This window comes from Uloborus diversus, chromosome 1 (assembly GCF_026930045.1).
Source record: "Uloborus diversus isolate 005 chromosome 1, Udiv.v.3.1, whole genome shotgun sequence".
Lineage (NCBI taxonomy): Eukaryota > Metazoa > Arthropoda > Arachnida > Araneae > Uloboridae > Uloborus > Uloborus diversus.
Genome location: NC_072731.1, coordinates 31,404,232 through 31,423,860, shown reverse-complemented (window position 1 = coordinate 31,423,860; position 19,629 = coordinate 31,404,232). Strand labels below are relative to the sequence as shown.

The following is a 19,629-nucleotide window of genomic DNA, read 5'->3' as shown; positions in this document are numbered from 1 at the left end:
AAAATTTGAGCACCCCCAATTGTATGTCAGTTTATGAAATGTGACATTTACATGCAATGCATACTATTTAAAAATGTATTCAATTAAGAATTTTTGTTTGCATGAATTCTGATATGGTAAGAAAACTTTCCAAAACAATCAATTTTCCACTTTATTTTATAGAAAATTTTCCATAAAAATGCTGAAAAGTCATTTTTGTAATAAATTTTTTCGTGTAACCAACCCTTTACCAATCAGTTTCAGTTTCATTCAAACAAGAATTACAGGTTATTATTCTAATTTTGGACATGTATAAAATTAAAATTAATATTTTTTTTCTTCAAATAACAAGTCACTACCCAGTTTTAACTCACTAAAAATTTTATGATAACAAGCTGATTTTAGGTGTAATTTAGAAGTTGCATGCATTTTATAAACCAAGCTTTATTTATTTATTTATTTATTTTTGTGTATAAATTCCTTTTAAGGAAAAATAATTGTGTATTAGAGTGCTTATTCCATTAAAATTTTTCTGTAAGAATTTTTCAACTAACGTAGGACCTGACTAAATAAATTCCCAGTTCACAGGTAGGCCTGATCATTCCCAACAGGCCTTGCAAGTTGCAACGAGAAGAATCGAGAAGTTTCAGAATGCTAATCATTGGTTCATTAAAATATATGAAAGAAAAAAAGAAGACAGCAGCATGTAGAGAGTAGCAGTTGAAGGGAAGTCATCTTCAAGGTCGATTTTACTCTAATATGAACTGCCTAAATAAGATTAACAATATCAAAATAAGACATGCATGAAAAATAAATAACTGCAACTTTACCTGGTTCTTCCCATTTCGCAAACTTTCCTTTAATTGTTTTAGAATACTTTGATGCAGATTCGTCTTCATGTTTCAAAGATTTCATCACAACTGTTCTTTTTATACATAAACCATTACTACCATTGCACTCAGTGTAGTACATAAGAACAAGGGCTCCAATCATAAACCACACAACAGATGTAAAGAGAACAATTTTACACGTATAGATACGAAAACACACCATTGTAAGAATTTTAACAAAGCAGTAATAATTTAATACACAGACATTAAGTAGTTCTCAACAATAAAATGGGAAGATAAATAATTTTGAGTAAAATGGAATCATGAATTAAAATTAAGTGAGCCAACCATAACTACTTTGGAATGAATGATGAAGTATCATTGTTTACTCAATTAATGAGTTGTTGAAAGGCATACACAAAGGGAAAATGATATATCTGCAGAAGAGTAGAGCATATTTTCAGCGAGAAAACCTAGAGGAGGAAAAAGATAAACTTATTAATGTAGAGTTTTTATACATTAATACAGTTGATGAGAACAGTGAAGAGAAAATAAATATAGTCAAAACTTTATTTTATTAAAATACTTATGCATTTGGAATTTTTTTGTACTTGTCTATGAGAAAATTCTTAAATAGTTTTATGAGAAAATGCATAATAAATTGGGAAAAAATACTACAAAAGCTTACATTATTTATTTCACTTTATAAAAACAAAAAAGGAAGGGGGGAGAGAAAACTTGCATTTTGGAAGAACTGTTTATTTTGTTTTACAATAAAAATCTTCAATTGATTTGCATTCTCAACCGATTCTCGACCACTTTTGAACTGACCCACTTGTAAAAATTTACACAGTTCATATAACTACTTTCATCAAATACAAATACAAATACAAAAGTGACGACCAGCAACAGGCTCTGGGCCCAGCTAGACTGGTCCTAGTCAATTTATAATCCCCAGTGAAGATCAATGGCCCTCTTAAAACTGTCTACTCCTTTGCTCATTACCACCTCTTCCGGTAAGCTGTTCCAAGGTTCCACTACCCTGCTAAAATAATAATTTTTCCTAATATCCATGTTAGCCTGAGATTTAAATAGCTTAAAACAATGACCCCTTGTCCTGTTTTCAGTGCTAAACTTTAACCCCGTAACAACTTTCGTTTTAATAAATTTAAACAGCTGAATCATGTCCCCTCGGTCTCTTCTTTGCTCAAGACTGTACATTTTTAGCCTTCGAAGCCTGGAATCATAATCTAAGTGGGAAAGTCCACTTATTAGCCTTGTAGCCCGCCTTTGAACCCTTTCCAATACATTAATGTCTTTCTTAAGATAAGGAGACCAAAACTGAACAGCATACTCCAAATGGGGTCTTACCAAACTTCTATATAAGGGCAGAAGAACTTCTTTAGATTTATTTGAAATAGATCTATTGATAAACCCAAGCATCTTATTGGCTTTGTTGCTAGCAATGCTGCACTGTAGGCTAAACTTTAAATCCTGACTTATTATTTCCATGCCCTAAATGTAGCACTTGACATTTCCCAACATTAACAGCCATACCCCATTTATCAGCCCACTCCGTAATATGCTCTAGATCCTCTTGCAGCTGATTTGCTTGTTCTTCATTTTCTACAGTCCCCATAACTTTGACATCATCAGCAAAACAATTCATGTTCCCAGAAATATTTTTGTGAATATCGTTCATAAAGACAATGAACAAAACAGGCCCTAACACTGATCCTTGAGGAACCCCGCTTAAGACCTCACTCCAATTAGAATAATTTCCCCTTACAACTACTCTTTGTTTCCTTCCGGTCAGCCAATTTTTTACCCAAATGAAAGTTTTCCCTCCTATTCTTATATCAGCTAATTTGCTAAGTAGAGCAACATGCGGTACCTTATCGAAAGCTTTTTGAAAATCAATGTAAACAACATCTACAGGCTTCTTATTGTCCAAAGCCATGGTAACTTTGTCATAGAAATGTAATAAATTAGTTGCACAAGATTTACCTTTCCTGAAACCGTACTGAAAACTAGTCAATAGATTATTAGTCTCTAGAAAATTTACTATCTTAATTTTCATCAATGTTTCAAAAATTTTGCAAACCACCGAAGTTAGACTCACAGGTCTATAATTTCCCGCACTCCCTTTAGACCCTTTCTTGAAGAGCGGTGTAATGTTAGCCAGCTTCCAGTCCTCTGGCACTGTCCCCGAATTATAAGAAGTAGAGACGTACCGAGTACTCGGTAACTACTCGGTACTCGGCCTATTCGGCCAATATGCCGAGTACTCGGTACTCGGCCAAATTTTGATCAGATACTCGGCCAATACCGAGTAGTTGCAAAAAATTGAATACATTACAATTTACAAAAAAGCTCAAGCATATATAATTTTCTGCAACCATTTACAATTCAAATTTAAATTTTGAGAATAATGAAGTTTGAAATACTTCAATGAAATAAATCTTGGTTCGAATGTCTCGAAAGTTAATAAAACTTTTTTGTTGAAAATTGTGCAAATATGGAATTTTTGCTACAAACTAAAATTAGTTATAAGATATATAAAAATACCTTAGCTTTAAAAATAAAAGGAAATAAAACAACGTTAGAAGCACAGTGCAGGATCACTGCAGACACGTGTTTTGGCGTTACGAGGAATTTCTTTTTCAATGCACAAAATGTGAGCTCGTTGATTTAAAGGCATCCAGCAAAAGTCGAATTTTTTGTCGTATGCCTTTAGTCTTTAGTTCACATGTTATGCACTGAAAAGACGATCCTTGTAACACAGAAAAACGTGTCTGCAATGTTCCTGCGCATTGTTTTTTTTGCTTTTAAAAATTATTTATGTTTAGCGAACTAGACCTATAATGAATAAATTTGTATAATTTGTTTTAATTCCAACTTGATAAGTCATACCTTTTATTTATTCATTTTTAATTTAAAAAACATTATTTTTGCAAAATTTTGTAGTTAAATTTCAGCAGGAATTTAGTTTAAAAACTATTATATGGACAAGGAGGTCTACACTACTATTTCAATAAGTTCAAAATTCATCGGTGTGTGTCGGTGGTCCTTCTTTCAGCATAATTGGTACTGGGAAACTCGGCCGAGTAGTGAAAGGCCGAGTTATTCGGTAACTCGGTACTCGGCCGAGTAGTAAAAGGCCGAGTACTCGGTACTCGGCCAAAGTGCTACTCGGTACGTCTCTAATAAGAAGCATTGAAAATGTTTGCGATTACATCTGCTAATTCCTCTGCACATTCAACTAAAATTTTCGGATAAATATCATCTGGCCCCGGAGCCTTAGTCTCTTTAATTTTTTTCAAATGAAGTAAAACGTCATCCCTGGAAAATACAAAGTCCTCAAGCTGTACTATAGCTTGTGTCTTGTTGGTGTCAACTGTTGAGATACAGTTATCGTTAAAAACACTCGAAAAAAAGTTATTAAGAACATTAGCAATATCACTATAGTCCTGAATTAAAATTCCGTGCTCATCAACCAGTGGCCCAATATGACTATTTCGAACTTTCCCCGAATTAGCGTATGCAAAAAACCTCTTGGGATTCCTGTTTATGTTATCTGCCAGTCTTTGCTCCAACTCTCTTTTCTGAATCCGTACCAAATACTTAAATTTACGCCTTGCCTTACAATATTGGAGCCTATCTGCACTGTGACCTGTTTCTCTAAACCTATAAAAAGCAGCTTGTTTGTAATTTAGAGCGTCTTTAGTTTCCCTGGAAAACCACATTGACCAAATTTTAGTGTTGACACCCTTTCTCCTAAAAGGAACATGATCCCTAACCGTATTCGCTAGATTTTCCTTAAACTCTGCCCACTGAAGATTCACATCGCTATTGTCCAATCCAGAAGAAAAAACTGCTTTCAAACTCTGCCGAAGTGCCACAAAGTCAGTATTTCTGAAATTGGGCACAAACCTAAAATTCTCTACTTTGTGCATATCAAATTTAATCCCAAACCTAATACTGTTGTGGTCACTATCTCCAATGTGTTCTCCTACACATAACCCCTGAACAGAGCCTTCCATGTAGCAGAAAACTAGATCTAAAATCGCGTCCTGTCGAGTACCCTCGATCTAAGAAACAGTCACCAATAACTTTCAAAAAATCCTCTTCTCTGCTATCACTATGGTAAAAATTATTCCAATCAATTCCTGGATAATTAAAATCTCCCATTATGATGACTGACCCCTTGCTAGAAATGTCACTAATAATACTAAACATCTGTTCGTCTTGACGCTGGCTTAAGTTGGGTGGCCTATAAATATTCCCCAAACGTAGTTTTTTGCCCCTATTACTAATCAACTCCAGCCAAATCATATCAATCTCATTAGGTTTATCATTAATTACCAATTCGTTGCAAATTAAAGTGTCTCTGACATAAAATAAAACCCCACCACCTCTTTTACCTACTCTATCTTGTCGAAACAAATTATACCCAGCAATAGATAATAAATCATCATCACTTTCGGTAGCCCATGTCTCGGTAACTCCAATAATATCCAACCTCTCGTCTATAATTATGCTTTTCAATTCTTCCATCTTGTTCCTAATACTACGAGCATTTGTATAAAAAACCTTAAGTAAGCCCATCTTACTTTTATTTAATGCTGCACGATTGTTTGAATCCCAAGTGTTAAAATCTTTTCTCTTATTAGCCACCCTATTTCTGTTTCTACTAAAATCCCGATAGTTAGTACCTTTCGAATTCTGCTCCTTAAACCATGCCCCCCATTCCAACTTAGTTTTTTGATTCTGAAGCCTCTAAAACCAAACCACTAACCATTTTGACCCCTGTAGAGCTCAGATGTAGGCCATCCCTAGCAATCCAATCTCGTTTACATCTACTCCACACATCAATAAACCTGATACTACGCTTAACGCAAATTTCCTTGAGTACCAGGTTCATACACCTAGCCTGTTGGTTTAACCAACTCCTATGCACTCCATACCTGGGAAGCAAACCAACCACTTGGACATTTGCCGAACAGTTGGTTGCTTTGTCCAACAGGTACTTGTACCAATCATTCAGTCATTCTAGAGAATATTAGCTGGCTTTTTACTTTCCGCGATCAAAAAACGAATCACAGCATGTTGTTCAAACAATGAGGAACTTTCAAGAAGGCACAGCATTGTTTAGCTTAATTTTGTAGTTGTAAACAAAGCAACATTGATCAATCAGCTGATTGGAACTCAGCCAAGTGATGTCAACTTCAGATCCCAAATGTATAAAACTTGTATTACCAAAAGTATTTTCTCCCCACAACAATTTGTCTTTTAAATTAGTGAATAAACCCCTAACAGTCATTTTTCCTCACACCAATTTCTTTTCAATAAGTGAATGACCCCAACAGTCTTTCCCTCACACCAATTTGTCTTTAATTAGTGAATGACCATTGTATATAACAGTGGCGTACCTAGCATGGGTGACATCCAGGGCGATCATTTGTGGTGCCACCTCTGCCCTCCCCCAATAAACTCAAAAAAAGAAAGAAAAACGTTTTACTGTTCTATGCAGAGCCCAATTTCCCAATAGGCAGAGTAGGCAGCTGACTAGGGCGACAAATTTTTTTAGGGGCAGCAAATTTTGCTTCAATTTCATTTTTTAAATTATTATTCTTGAAAATAACACGTCAGTTCCTTTTCAATTTTTTCCAAAACAGCGACATAACCGATCCTAATTTGTCAGCGGCTGTAATCGACCATAAATTGTCAAAACCATAGAAAATGCTGTGTGATAGATTTCCGGTAATAGGTAATCAGTTTCAATTTTGGCTTGCGACAGTGACGGAGTACATCTTCTATAGAAAACATGCACTTTGATCTATACCTTCCAAGAATTTCTTTCCCTAACTAACAAAAGAAGGTCCTTCCGGAGCGCATCAAGAAGAAAGCCTCAGGTAAAACAACATCTGGTTTCTATGTGCAGCTGTGCAGCACTGGAAGGGCTCAGTGACCATTATCTCCTGTGTTTAAAAAAGAGCATTTTATTCCTTTATACCCTTAAGAGTATTCATCACGAAACATTACTTGAATGTTTAAAGAATTGGAAAGTAATTTGGGATTATTACTTTCGCTCAATAGGTTAGGTAAAACCTACTACTTTCGGAAAAGCTTAAATACTGTTTTGTCCATTTATTTGTAGAATTCACTTATTTATAGAATGAATGAAAATTTTTTTTAAATTTTTAATGTGTATTGTTTATTTACCAAAGATGATGCTTTAAAATGCCACAATTTGATAGGTTTAATATATGTATTTGCATATTGAAAAACAAAGTAAGTGAACCGAATGATTTTGAAATTAGTGTTTTTAATTCTCAGTTAATTCTGCGCGGTTACTTTGTAAATGAAAAAATGAAATAAATTCTGTTTTTGTCAATTTAAATGCTGTTTTCACTGTCTTATGAAAATGTTTAATTAAATGCAAAATTTTAGACACGAAAATGTTAAAAGGCAGAATATAATTGTAATAAATAGTTTTTGAAATCATCAAGCTTTTGAAACAAACTAAAAAACAAAAAAAAAATCTTTAAGCTTTGTGTAGATTTAAAGCTTTATAGAGATTCAACATGCCTCACCGATTGACAAAAAAGTTTGTGATTGCAAATTTTATTAGCAATCAAAATACTTGCAATATTTAAAAGGAAAAACATGGGGTGCATGCACTACATGACTATGAGAAATATAAATAATATATACATACATATATTTTCACGAAAATAAAGCTATCAGTGATTTCGCATTTCAAATATTTCGTGAAGTTACTATTAACAGAATCAAAATTTGATTGTAATATATAAAGAAATATTTTGCAAGTCTTAAATTTTTTCTATTACGATCGACGGGCTTGTGAAAATTTTCAGTATTTAAATTGACCTTGGATAAATCACTTAAGTAGAAGGGGGCAGTAGATTTAAAATCTGCCTAGGGGTGGCATGAAGCTAAATTCGGCCCTAGTTCTATTTTAAACATGAAAGTCGTACAATTTTCAGAAATTACATTTGCGTTCTAAAGAAATTTTAAGTGGGCTAATGTACAAAAGACAAATAAAAACAATGAAAACTTTTTATATAACTTGCCCTAGAGGCAAACGTGCAGACCTTCAAAAGGTCAAAAAAGGAAGTAGTGTATGAAATGGCTGGCACCTTAATTAGTTCAAACGTATCTCAAATACAGCGAAAGATAATGTGGTTCAGTTTTTTGGTATGAGTATAACAATATTACTATGATTCATGTAATTTTTATATTGAAAATACCGTAGTTAAAAAAATAAATATCAAAATATCATGATATTTTCAAACTAAATATTAGATATATATTAGGGTTGGTCGATTTTGACTTTTTTTTGAAATCGAAAATACCTGTGGTGGGAAAAGTTGTGTATTGGCATCAAATGCTCGCATAAAAAATTTTTTGGAAATCAAAATATATTTAGATACCCCGCCAGCCCCTTAAAGTTTGGCCAAATATGAAAAACTTGACATTTTTTAAATTTTAAAAAAAAAAATCTTATGTATAATATTTTTAATCACCTATGGTGGGAAAAGTTGTGTATTGACATCTAATGTTCATTAAAAAAAAAATTTGGTAATTAAAATACATTTGTACCTTCTGCCAGGTCCCTGAAATTTCGCTAAATACAGTCGGACCTCCATATATCGAAGTAGCAAATTACCGGAAAAAAAATCGATACATAGAAATTTCGATGTATGGGCAGTTCTCAAAAGGTGGGAGCAAACACAGACCTCGACTTTGAAGCTTCAACACCAAATAACTTTCATTTTAATTAACTCAAAAAGTTTTGAGTTAAATTATAATACTGTATAGAGACAAGAATTGACATAAATTATGGAAAAAATGCTCTTTAAATGCCCTTAAAAAAATATTTTCTTTGCTAAAAGGCGCAATTTTGGACATACCAAAACGTTAACTGAACAAAGTATAATTAAAGAAAAAATTTTTAAAATTATTTCCATACGTTTCAAAAAAAATTTAAAGGTATGAATCTTACACTGAATAATTTTTTGTTAATATTTTACACAAATAACAAAAGTAAAGACAGATTATTCACTTTGTAAACGATTTTAGAAAATAGTAAGTTTGAAATTTGATGCATGTCCAAAATTTACGATCTTTACAATGCTATTTTTTGAGAACTAAGTATATGATGTTTTCATTTTAAAGGTGTTTATCGAGCCTCAGAATCAATTTTTAATTGTTTAAAAGTGTTTTCATAAGCTTTTATGCAGTATCTTAGAAGAAAAATAATTTTTTTTAAACGTACATGTGAGATGTCCAAATGGCGTTACGATCTTGATGCCGATAAATTCTGTCCATTTATTCAAAATTTTTGATAACTACTGTCTTCTAACCTCAATAAAAAAGATAATTATAATGTTATCTTCTTTAATACATTGGTATTTTGCATAATTAATATGTTACACATTGAACAATACATAAATTACAGTAGAAACATGGCTGCTTATGATCGAACCGAAAGCCATTTTGCGCTAAAATCGCCAAGCAAACCTCGTTGGCGAGTTACCAGAGGGGAATTCCAATTTCACAAATGTAGTTTATCGTCAGCTGTACCAGTTTTGGCGACTTTATCACCTGCGCTAGCATTTTTTTCTTTTTTTTCCCCGCTTTTATTATTTTAGAATTCTGTTTCTCTTCTTTCTTTTGGAAACATAATTTAATGATCTCCAAATAGAAATACGAATTTCTTTCTTCAATAATTTCTTTAGACATCATTTTAATCCTTATGACATTAGAAAAAATATTCATTATTAAAACTGATGTCACTTTTTACAATTGTATTATTTTTAATTTGAAGCTTTTTTTTAACCTTGCATCAATTTTTCAAAATAATTCCAAAACTTTATTATAGTTATGTAAGGAGCAGCATGTATAGCCATTCAAGTATTTCATTAATTATCCTCTTTATTATTAAATTGCAAAATTTAAAAAGTAGTAAATAAAATTTTCATTGGAAAAGTTAAAAATCAGATTAACAATTGTCAAAAATGGTGAAACTTACGTTATGATGATGTCCAAAATCCGTTACCTACAGGAAAACAATATCCAAAATCTGTTACCTACAGATTGCTGATTTAATTTGCTAATTAACAATTTTTACAAATACCTGCTGTCTTTTCATGTTCATATATTGTGTTCTAGGTATGCATACTATAGAATAAAATCAAAATTGATGTCAAATTCGAAAATTTTTGAAATTGCTCAAAGTTAACTTTTTTGTTCCCACCTTTTGAGAACTGCCCATATAGAAACGATCTTATTTAATCCTAAGAATCGACTGAAACATTAAAATTAATGCCAATTTTCGTGTATGAAACCCAATTTCTAATTTGTACGAGCATCAGATTAAATGAAAGTTAATAATTAAAAAAATAACAGAAATTACATTTTTGCGCCTTCATACATCTTCATTCTTCGGCAGTTCAAATTGATTCGCAACATGAGGGGATTTTCGTTTTGACAATGTAATCAAGAGAAAAGTAAAAAATCAATCAACTTAACTTTGAGTTTTAATGCAACTAAAAAGAATAGGAATGATAATCAACAGACAAAAGGGATAACTTGAAACTGATTTTACACTGTTACTGGTTACAGCTAAGATTTTAAGGGAATTAAAGAACTCCAGAACGGAACAACGACCTATCTACACACCCCTCAACCCGAAATTCCTTATGAGTTTCGTAGCTACCTTTAGTGAACATAATTTTCTCCCCTAACCTTCATTTTTCATAAGACAAACAGTCTAAAATAGAAAAAAAAATCTACGAATGTCTCGAAAAAAATTTCGATATGTAGAGATTTTTTCGATATATAGAAACAATTTTTCTATGTAATGAACATAGAAATTTGCTGGTATTTCGAAATATGGAAAATTTTGATATGTGGAAGTTCGATGTATGGAGGTTCGACTGTATGTAAAAATTGACTTTTTTTAAAACTTTTTTTTTCATTTCTTATGTATTTTTTTAAAATCATCTGTGGTGTAAATAGTAAATAGTAAGACCCTTTGCTTGTAAACAAAATAATTATCATATCATATAACAAACACCACCCCTGCCAGGAATCTAAGATTGCGCGTTTTGCCTTTTTTCTTTGCAACTTCTGCTTAGTTTTAATTGTCAAAGAGACAGATGGTGTGATTCTGAATGTTTATTTTTCTTCTTCTCTGTGATATAATGAAACTGCTTGAATCACCCACCCCCAGTCTGACAAATCGGCCTGTTCTTGGCACTTAGCCAAGCATGTATGAACCAAATAGAAATCATAACGAAAAACTCAGAGCAGAAGAATTGGTACAGCGAATGAAGTGTTATCAAGCACATTAGACTATTTAAAAACAACCCAAGTATCTACTGTGGATTTAATTGCAGTAGGATCAGATAAAACAGCAGTCAATACTGGTGTGAAAGGTGGTGTAATAAGACTGTTAGAGCTGCATTTAAAAAAGCCGTTGCAGTAGCTCATATGTCAATTGCACGCCAATGAGCTACTTTACGCTATCTGTTACGGCATCTTGATGAAAGCACTACAGGTCCTTTTACATATAATGGTCCTATAGGGAAGCTTCTTGGCACATGTAAGCAACTACCAATTGTCAACTTTAAAAAAATCGCTTTCGATTTGTCAACAGTTGATACAGACGGACTTGGCACTGACCAAAAATACTTGTATCAAATATGTCAAGCAATATGTTCAGGAAATTGTCCAACATCACTGTCCACCAAATCACCAGGAAAGCTATCTCATGCTATGTGGCTTGCAACAGCAAACAGAGTACTTTGTTTGTATGTTGGTACAAAAGAGTCATCGCTGGAAATAGGGACTATCGTAGAATACATTATAAAAGTGTATGCAAAAGTCCGGTTTTTGATTAAAACTGAGCCTTCATGCACAGTCGGTGCACAGCATCTTTGGGAAGTTATCCAATACTCAAAATATCTTAGCGATGATCTGAAATCAGTAGTTGACCCTGTTATATAAAGAAATGGTTTTTTTGGTCATCTAGAAAACCTGCTGATAGCCATGATCAACGGCACGCGACCCTCAGTAAGGAAATTAGGCTACAGAACAATCCTGAAAGCCCAAACTCTTACTAATGAAACCGTTCGTGATTTTGTCATTCCACCTCTAAATTTTCAAGCAAAAGACTATACAGAATTGATAAATTGGCAAAATCGTGTCCTTACACTCCACTCACCAAACATATACCCAATGCGGAACTTGAGGAAGTAGCTGAAACAGGCGACGTTATCGAAAGTGAGTTGTGGAATTTACCATGTCATACACAGCGGTAGAAAGAGCAGTTAGGTTGGTGACAGAAGCATCTTTATCTGTTTGTGGAGCAACACGCCATGATGGCTTTATACGTACAACATTGGCTTCCCGAATATTAATGTCAAAATTTGAGAACAAAGCAATGTATAAGGTGTAAAACTTCTTTTTTTACAAAAAACTCCGAGGTGAATTCTTGGTCATTTTCCCTTAATACTTCGGGAAAATGAGCAAAGAGCTGTTGTAAAACTGTGACGACGGACTTCTGGTACTTTAATCGTTTATACCTATGTTTTAATCCTAAAAAATACTATAGTGTTATTATAGAAAAATAAAGTATAAAAAATGCTTAAATTTTTAAAAAAAAAGTGTTGGATAAAATTTTTGCTTTAAAATGTCAAGATTTTAAAAATTATGAAAATATTACAAATTTCACCGGTTGAGCGGAGCTTGAATATTATTATTATTATTATTACTTATGAGTGAAGAATCTTACTAGGCAATCATTTTCGCTACGGGTGATTAAAAAAAAATCAAACATGAGAAATTTTAAAAAATAACAAATAAATGTCAATTTTTCCATATTTGGTGAAATTTCAAGGGACTGGCGAGGGATCTAAATATATTTTGATTACCAAGAAAAAATTATATGAGCATTAGATGTCAATACACAACTTCTCCATTCCAACATAAAACTATATTTTTTAAAAACCGCATGGTTTTTTTTTTTAAACTAATTGGTTTAAACCAAACAACCCTGATAAATGAACAAGGTTTTGGTTGTTTTTTGGTCAATTTGCCACAGCCTTTGATGCCCCTGGAAAAATTCAGAATGACGGCCTTGCATTGGAAAAGTTAGTTTTTGTGTGGGATACTGAAACAAAAAAGAAATATTTGAACAAAAAAAAAACATTCAAGTTTTTTGTATTATAAATTTTTCAATGCATAATTTTAAACAAAAAATTTCAAAATTTTTTCTGAGTGGGTATACAGTCAAATTTCAATAACTTGAAGTTTATAACTCTAATATTCCTTTATCTTGAAGTTTTCATTGGATCCCAAACTCCTGAGACTGTTGTGGGCACTTCCCACAACTCGAATTACCAATAACTCGAACATTTTAGGTGGTCCCTGGATTTCAAGTTATCGAGAGCTGACTGTAAACTGCTTCGGTTACTCCCACCCCCAAATTTCTGTTTGTTTTAACCATAATCATTTCTACTCTTGATTTCTATCGCAATAAATTTATTTATTGAAAATTCTCTTTTAACCCCTGTAATTTTACAAACAAACACTGCAAAAATATGGGGAGGGGGGGGGGAGAAAAAAACGGTGAAGAAAAAGTCAGGGAAAAAATATTTCTAGAAAAAAGAAATTGACAAAAAAAAGGGGGGGGGGAAGCTTGGTAAAATAACATTAAAAAAATATCATGCTTTTGTATCAGGTTTGTCAATTCTTTTAAAATTTAGTATTCTTTGATAATAACATTTTAGTTAAATATCTTTATGGATCTTTAGTGAGAAATAACTATAACTGCACAGAAAAAATGAAAAGAAAAGCATATAGGTTTGCTTAACACACATTGACTGTGACAGAAATCTATGCTAACATGAGTTTTTAAATATAAAATAAACAAATAAATAAATAAAACCATAATATTTAAGTGCGCACTACATACTGAGCTTTTAAACCAGTCATTTACAGGAATTTCTATTGATTAAAATTAATTTAAGACCGATTAAAAACTTATTTTAAATTTTTAAATTTCTGCATAATGCATGTCAGCTACTTCTTTGTAGTTTATGGGTTTTTTCAGCAAGATTTTGTTTGCAGGCAGACTTTGACACTTGGAGGCTTTCGACAGTTTAAACCAATATTATACCCTTGTCACGTCAAAAATTCCATTTTGACGTCGAAATACCAACCCCATTCAGAACCGAGTTTTGACTAGGGCTATCACCGTCCTATGCACCGGATAGTGGTTTTGTCAGATACCAGACTCCATACATCCTGCCCCTTTTTGTTTGCCGGATCCGGATATCCAGCTTTATAGCTGCTTTTAGTTACATTGCCTGTTCACTTATTGTTATGTAACGCTGTTTCTGTCTTATTATGTTTTTCTATGTTTTGTTTTATAAATCATTTCCTTAAAAAAAATATTAAATACATTTTAAAATATTTTTTAGGACCTCTACATTTTAATGGACAGTGTATTTGAGTAATGCTGCATATAAAATGGAATACTAAAACATTGTGTTTTATTTCTAGAATTTTTTGCAGGAAACAAACTTTAAATAAAAAAATTTCTGCATATATACCCATAGTTTACACTTATAAATCATTATTAGCTTTCATTTTGGAGCTTTTCTGTTTCAGAGATCATTTAAATAAGATTTTATGTGTACAATACTTAAGCCAATTGTAAGCGCAGGTTTCGCGTGAAAACAGGGGATCAGGGGGGTACTCCCCCGGGAAAACTTTCGGAACTACAGTTTAAAAAACACAAATTTGATAATTACTGGTTATGTTAGAGGAAAAAGTATTTCGATCAGAAGAAAATTTTCAAAACTTAAGTCTTCAAAATGCAAATGTCTGCCATCTTTGATTACATCATGGAAAGAAGTTGGTAAGAGCTGCCTAAGAAATTTTAAAAATCCTAGCTTTAAAATGCACTTTGAGACGATCTTTGATGATGTTAAGAACAAGAGAGGTTCGGGAACCCCCCAGCGAAATTTTTTCAAAACTGAAATCTCATGGAATAACTCGTAGAATTTTTTTAAAAATTGTAGCTTAAAACTCTCATTTTTCTTCCATGATATAAGGAACAAAAGATTTATGAGCAGAAAATTTTTCGAAATTGAAATCATAAAAATGCGAATGTAAACCACCATTTTCGTAATGGAAGGAAAGAAGTGAAGTTCAGAGAAACATTCCCGTTATTTTTCAAAATTTGAATTTTAAAAACACAATTTTAGACTGTCTTTGGTGTTGTTGGAGGGGGAGGGGATTCAAAACTTTTGTTCGTAAAAATTTCCAAAAGGTTGTTCAAAAGCTGCTAGTTTAGACAATCTTTGGTGATAGAGGAAAGGTTTGGAGGCCATTCTTGGAAAATTTCCGAAAATGAGAACTTGATCCAAATTTCAGGCAATGTTTAATGATAGTTTCGTTTTTTTTTTTTTTTTTTTTTTCATCAATGAAATAAAAACGAATGTATTAGTTGTTTTATCGCCCCTAAGCGGCATGGACAGGTTTATGAGCCGCATAGGGGGGGGGGGAAATGCCTCCCCCAGTTTTGGGAGGACTTTTAGATAGTAATAACCCACTTTCCAAAGTCTTAAAACGAAAGACCATGATTTTCCCCCCTTTTTTCATTTTTGAATAATTTAGAAAGGAAAATTAAGAGAATAGGAAATGTTCTTTCCTGATGAGAGGGGGGGGGGGGGCGGGGAAACCACTAAACATTAAATACAAATAGTAAAGTTGTCACTGGGGTGCTTAAAATGGGTCTAAAATGATTATTTTGAACTGAAAACCATTTCAGCAAGTATATAAATGGAAATACTGGGTAAACGAGCTATGGATTCACTGCAATACTTAAAAAATCAACTATACTATTATTTTAACAAATTAGAAGCTAAAACAAAGGAAATAAAAACTTTCTCCCCAAAATACGGTAAAATGTAAAAGTTAACACCCTAATCAACGAATTTATGTAACAATGAAATTTAAAAAAAATTTCAATTTTGTCATCTTAAATTCAAATTATGTGTTTCGCAATCAGGAGTGTGTGTATGTAGGCGGGTATGTGTGTGTGGGGGGGGGATATGTGTTTGTGTGCAGGGCAGTGGCAGATTTACTAGGGTGACGGTGGGGGCGACCGCCCCCTCCATAACCATCATTTTCTAAAACCAATAATATAGAATTGAAGGAATTACTGGCTTTCGCTACTAATTTCAATCAAGTACATTCCACAAATTTGCTTTAAATTAAGTTTAGACAGTTAGTGTAGTTGAGGATTGACAGCATTACCCACTTTTTAATTTGAACCGAAGCTTGCCACCCCCCCCCCCCTTTTTTTGAACTTTAATAATTTTATATTTCTATATGTATCTTCCTTTTTCTTCCATAGACTACACTATACTGGTATGATGATACATTTTGCTATGACTTAGAACAGTGGTTTCTATCTAACCCTGGGAGTGATAGCTCCCAAAGGGGAGATTTAACACTTGAAGGGGGCGATAAGTTCATGAGGGGCGATAGGGGGTGATTAGCATTTAAAATACAGGCTAAAGGGGCGGCAATTGATTCCCTACCCCCCCCCCCCTAAATGGTGGATTGAGGGGAGGAATATGGCTTTCACAGTTTTCAATCGCCACCCCCTTGAAAAGAATGTAAATCCGCCCCTGGTGTGGGGGTATGTGTATGTGTTTGTAGGCATGTGTGTTTGTGTCTGTGTGCAGGCATGAGTGTTGGTAGTTGTGTGTATGAGTGTTTGTGTGTGTGGGGCGGAATATGTGTATGTGTGTGTAGGCATATGTGTTTGTGTGCAGGCATGAATGTGTGGGTAGTTGTGTGTAAGTGTTTGTGTGTGTGTATTTGTTTGTCGGTGTATTTGTGTGCAGGTGTATGTGTGTGTATATGCATATGTGTTTGTGTCTGTGTTCAGGCATGAATGTGTGGGTAGTTGTGTGTATGAATAGGTGTCAGTATGTATGCATGTGTGTATGTGTTTGTATGTACATGTGTGTGTGTGTAGTTCTGTATGTATGAGTGTGTGTGTAGGATATGGATGCAACCAGGAGACAGTTTTCGATTTTGGAGCAGCATCGTAAGGAGCCAGTCGACGGTGATGCTGCAGAGCGTGGTGAGGGGAAAATAAAATCATAGGACATCAAAACAGTCAAATAGAAGCAATAAGCAATCGTGATTGCTCAAAAAAAAAAAGGAAAAATTGTCCATCATTGTATAAACCGAAAGTAAAAGCACTATAATCAATGCATTGATTTTTTTTGAAACAAAATAAGACTCTCAGTCCTTAGCAGTTCAAAACTAAATTTCATACATAGTAGAGAAAACGTCTGAATAAAAAAAAGAGAGAGTTTTGCCTACTTCTTGTAAGATCGCTTTACTACCTCATGAAATGCTTATATAACTGTGTTTTCTTTAATGTTTTTAAAAGAGAAAAATATGTAAGCAAAACTTATAATTAGAGCTGTACTTCATGCGCTCAAAAAATCTTCGGCTGGATTTTTTTTTGGAGGGAGAGAGAAAATAAATACTACCGCTGACTGAATAAATTTCAGCTACCTGAGCATTCTAATTAATTGAATAATTTTACTTAGAGGGTAAATACTATTTTACTTACTTTCTTATTACTTTTAAAAAAGTAAGGTAAGTCATAATAATCCAAGTCTAAATAAGTTAATCATTGTCATTATTAAAATCTAAATAATATGTGCGTCAAAAGTTTTGGAAAATTTTGATAACATTTGATAAAAACCTAACACAGTTCGGTAGAATCGTAAAGGTTATTTATAAAACTAGAATAAATGACGAATTTTCGTAAAAGTTACAAAAAATCAAACAAAAATGTGCAGGTAAGAGTGAATTACAACCAGGGTCGAATTTGCCTATAAGTTAAACAAGCTATAGCTTAGAGCCGCCGCTTTAAGGTGAAACCCCTATTCCCAAAAAATTGCATGATTTTTTTCTAAAACAATCATAAGTTCTCGAAAAAAAATATTTTTGTTTTCAAATGCTTCAAAATTTGGAAAAGTATGACTTAACCTTAAATTTTAAAATGTCTAACAAATTTAAAAGGATAAGGGGGAGAAATGTCAAATTCAGCTCCTTGCTGCACCCTGCATCAAAACTAAAAATAATGGTTCTTACATTACTGTTACATATTACTTGAAAAAAAAATTTGTGGCTCGCATGTTTCATATCTTGCTACTTAATTAATCCCGAATGCAGTAAGCCCCCCCCCCCCCAGAAGTTCAGTCCTAAATACATGTATGCATAGTGGTGCTGCTAGCCTGAACAAATGACCCTAAGACCCTTCTTCCCTCTAACCCATCCTTGTCAATGTTCTTTAATTAATGTAATAGAAATTTAAATCTTTAAAATAATAATAAACTTTGAATAATATATTAATTTTTGAAATAAAGTCAAACCCTATAGGGGAGGGGGATTAAAGCCAAAAACCCCCCTTTGTGTATATATCACCGTTTTGCGGTCGGTACGAGAATTTGTGATCTTTTTTTAGTAATTTAACAACGTTATCTGCTTCCACAAATTTGTTTTGGTCAAACTTGCAATAACTCCCTGGGTAGGTGTGGAGTGAGTAGTAATGCTTGAATCGCCATATACTTATGCAGGAGGAATGTTTAAAGCCTTGCCCAATCTAAAATATCTGCTTTGACACTATCATGTTAAAATTTAAGTCTAATATTAAACTTCATCCACAAACTGTAATACAAGTAATTCAACAGTGCCCCTAATACTTTGACCACCCACTGTAGAAACAGAAATCAATGATGGAAACATGAAAAGTAATTACATCAACCAAAAAAATTTATATAAACATGAAATTTTAATTGAAAATTTTCTATTAAGCCTCCGCTTCATGCCGGATAACCCCTACATCTATAATGGATAACTGGCTGGGTATCCTGCAAAAATTTGCCGGATATCCTGTCCGTATCGGAAACCAAGTCCAACCGGATAGTAAAAAACTTAGCCGCACACCAGATATCCGGTGCACCCCTGTTTTTACTGCAGTCTACTAATTTTCATAAAATAATAAAATGTTAGGTACATTCCAATTAAATTAGCTTCATAAAAAATTAATGTGGCTGGTATAACTGCAAGAATTCATGCTTTTTGGTTAAAGCGTGAAATGCTTCATTAGAAAAATAGAAAATGTAGCTGCAATAAGAACTCATTGATATAGAAACCACAAAAAATTAAAAACGACATAAAAGAAGATTCTCTAGATTTATTAAAATAATAGGAGCAATAATTGATGAAATATCTATTCCTAACCATAATACAACATTCAAGCATACGTATTTGGACACGAAAACGGGAACAATATCAAATTAATTATCATACGAAACAATAATTCACATCAGCTAAGTAATCAAACAAACCGGCTTGAATAATCTTACAATGCACTTTCTATCGATTATATGTAATTTTAACAACTAAGTTAAATAACAGAACAGTTTGTAATTGTCAGTAACAAAAATTAAAACATTACCGAACTATAATAGTACCTACCAACAACTTGTAAAATTACGATCATAAAACTCTCGCTTCTGATAATTTATAAGAGAAAATAAAGGTTAATAACCGAAAAAAAAAGCAACACAGGAAAAAGTTATTTTAAGTTTACTAAAACGTCCGCTAGGGAAAATGTTTGGGGGGGGGGGTCAGATATTGTTCTTGAAGAATAGAGATTTTTTTCTTCGGCATATTTCACTGCAAA

At 33.1% G+C, this 19,629-nt stretch overlaps 1 protein-coding gene across 3 annotated transcripts in view; it reads right to left on the bottom strand.

Annotated features, from left to right (window-relative positions):
* The window catches only part of LOC129234524 (polypeptide N-acetylgalactosaminyltransferase 5-like), an 82,131-nt gene extending 62,625 nt beyond the window's left edge, over positions 1-19,506 (bottom strand). The window contains exons 1-3 of one of the 3 annotated variants that reach the window (XM_054868532.1): positions 19,422-19,484; positions 6,655-6,790; positions 810-1,282 (exon numbers count right to left, since the gene is read on the bottom strand). In XM_054868532.1, the coding sequence (XP_054724507.1) occupies positions 810-1,032 (223 nt within the window). In that variant the 5' untranslated portion in view covers positions 1,033-1,282; positions 6,655-6,790; positions 19,422-19,484. Of the gene's footprint in view, positions 1-809; positions 1,283-6,654; positions 6,791-19,421 lie in introns of all 3 variants that reach the window. The other 2 variants (XM_054868533.1, XM_054868530.1) reach the window with 2 other exon arrangements.
* Between the last annotated feature and the right edge of the window lie 123 nt (positions 19,507-19,629).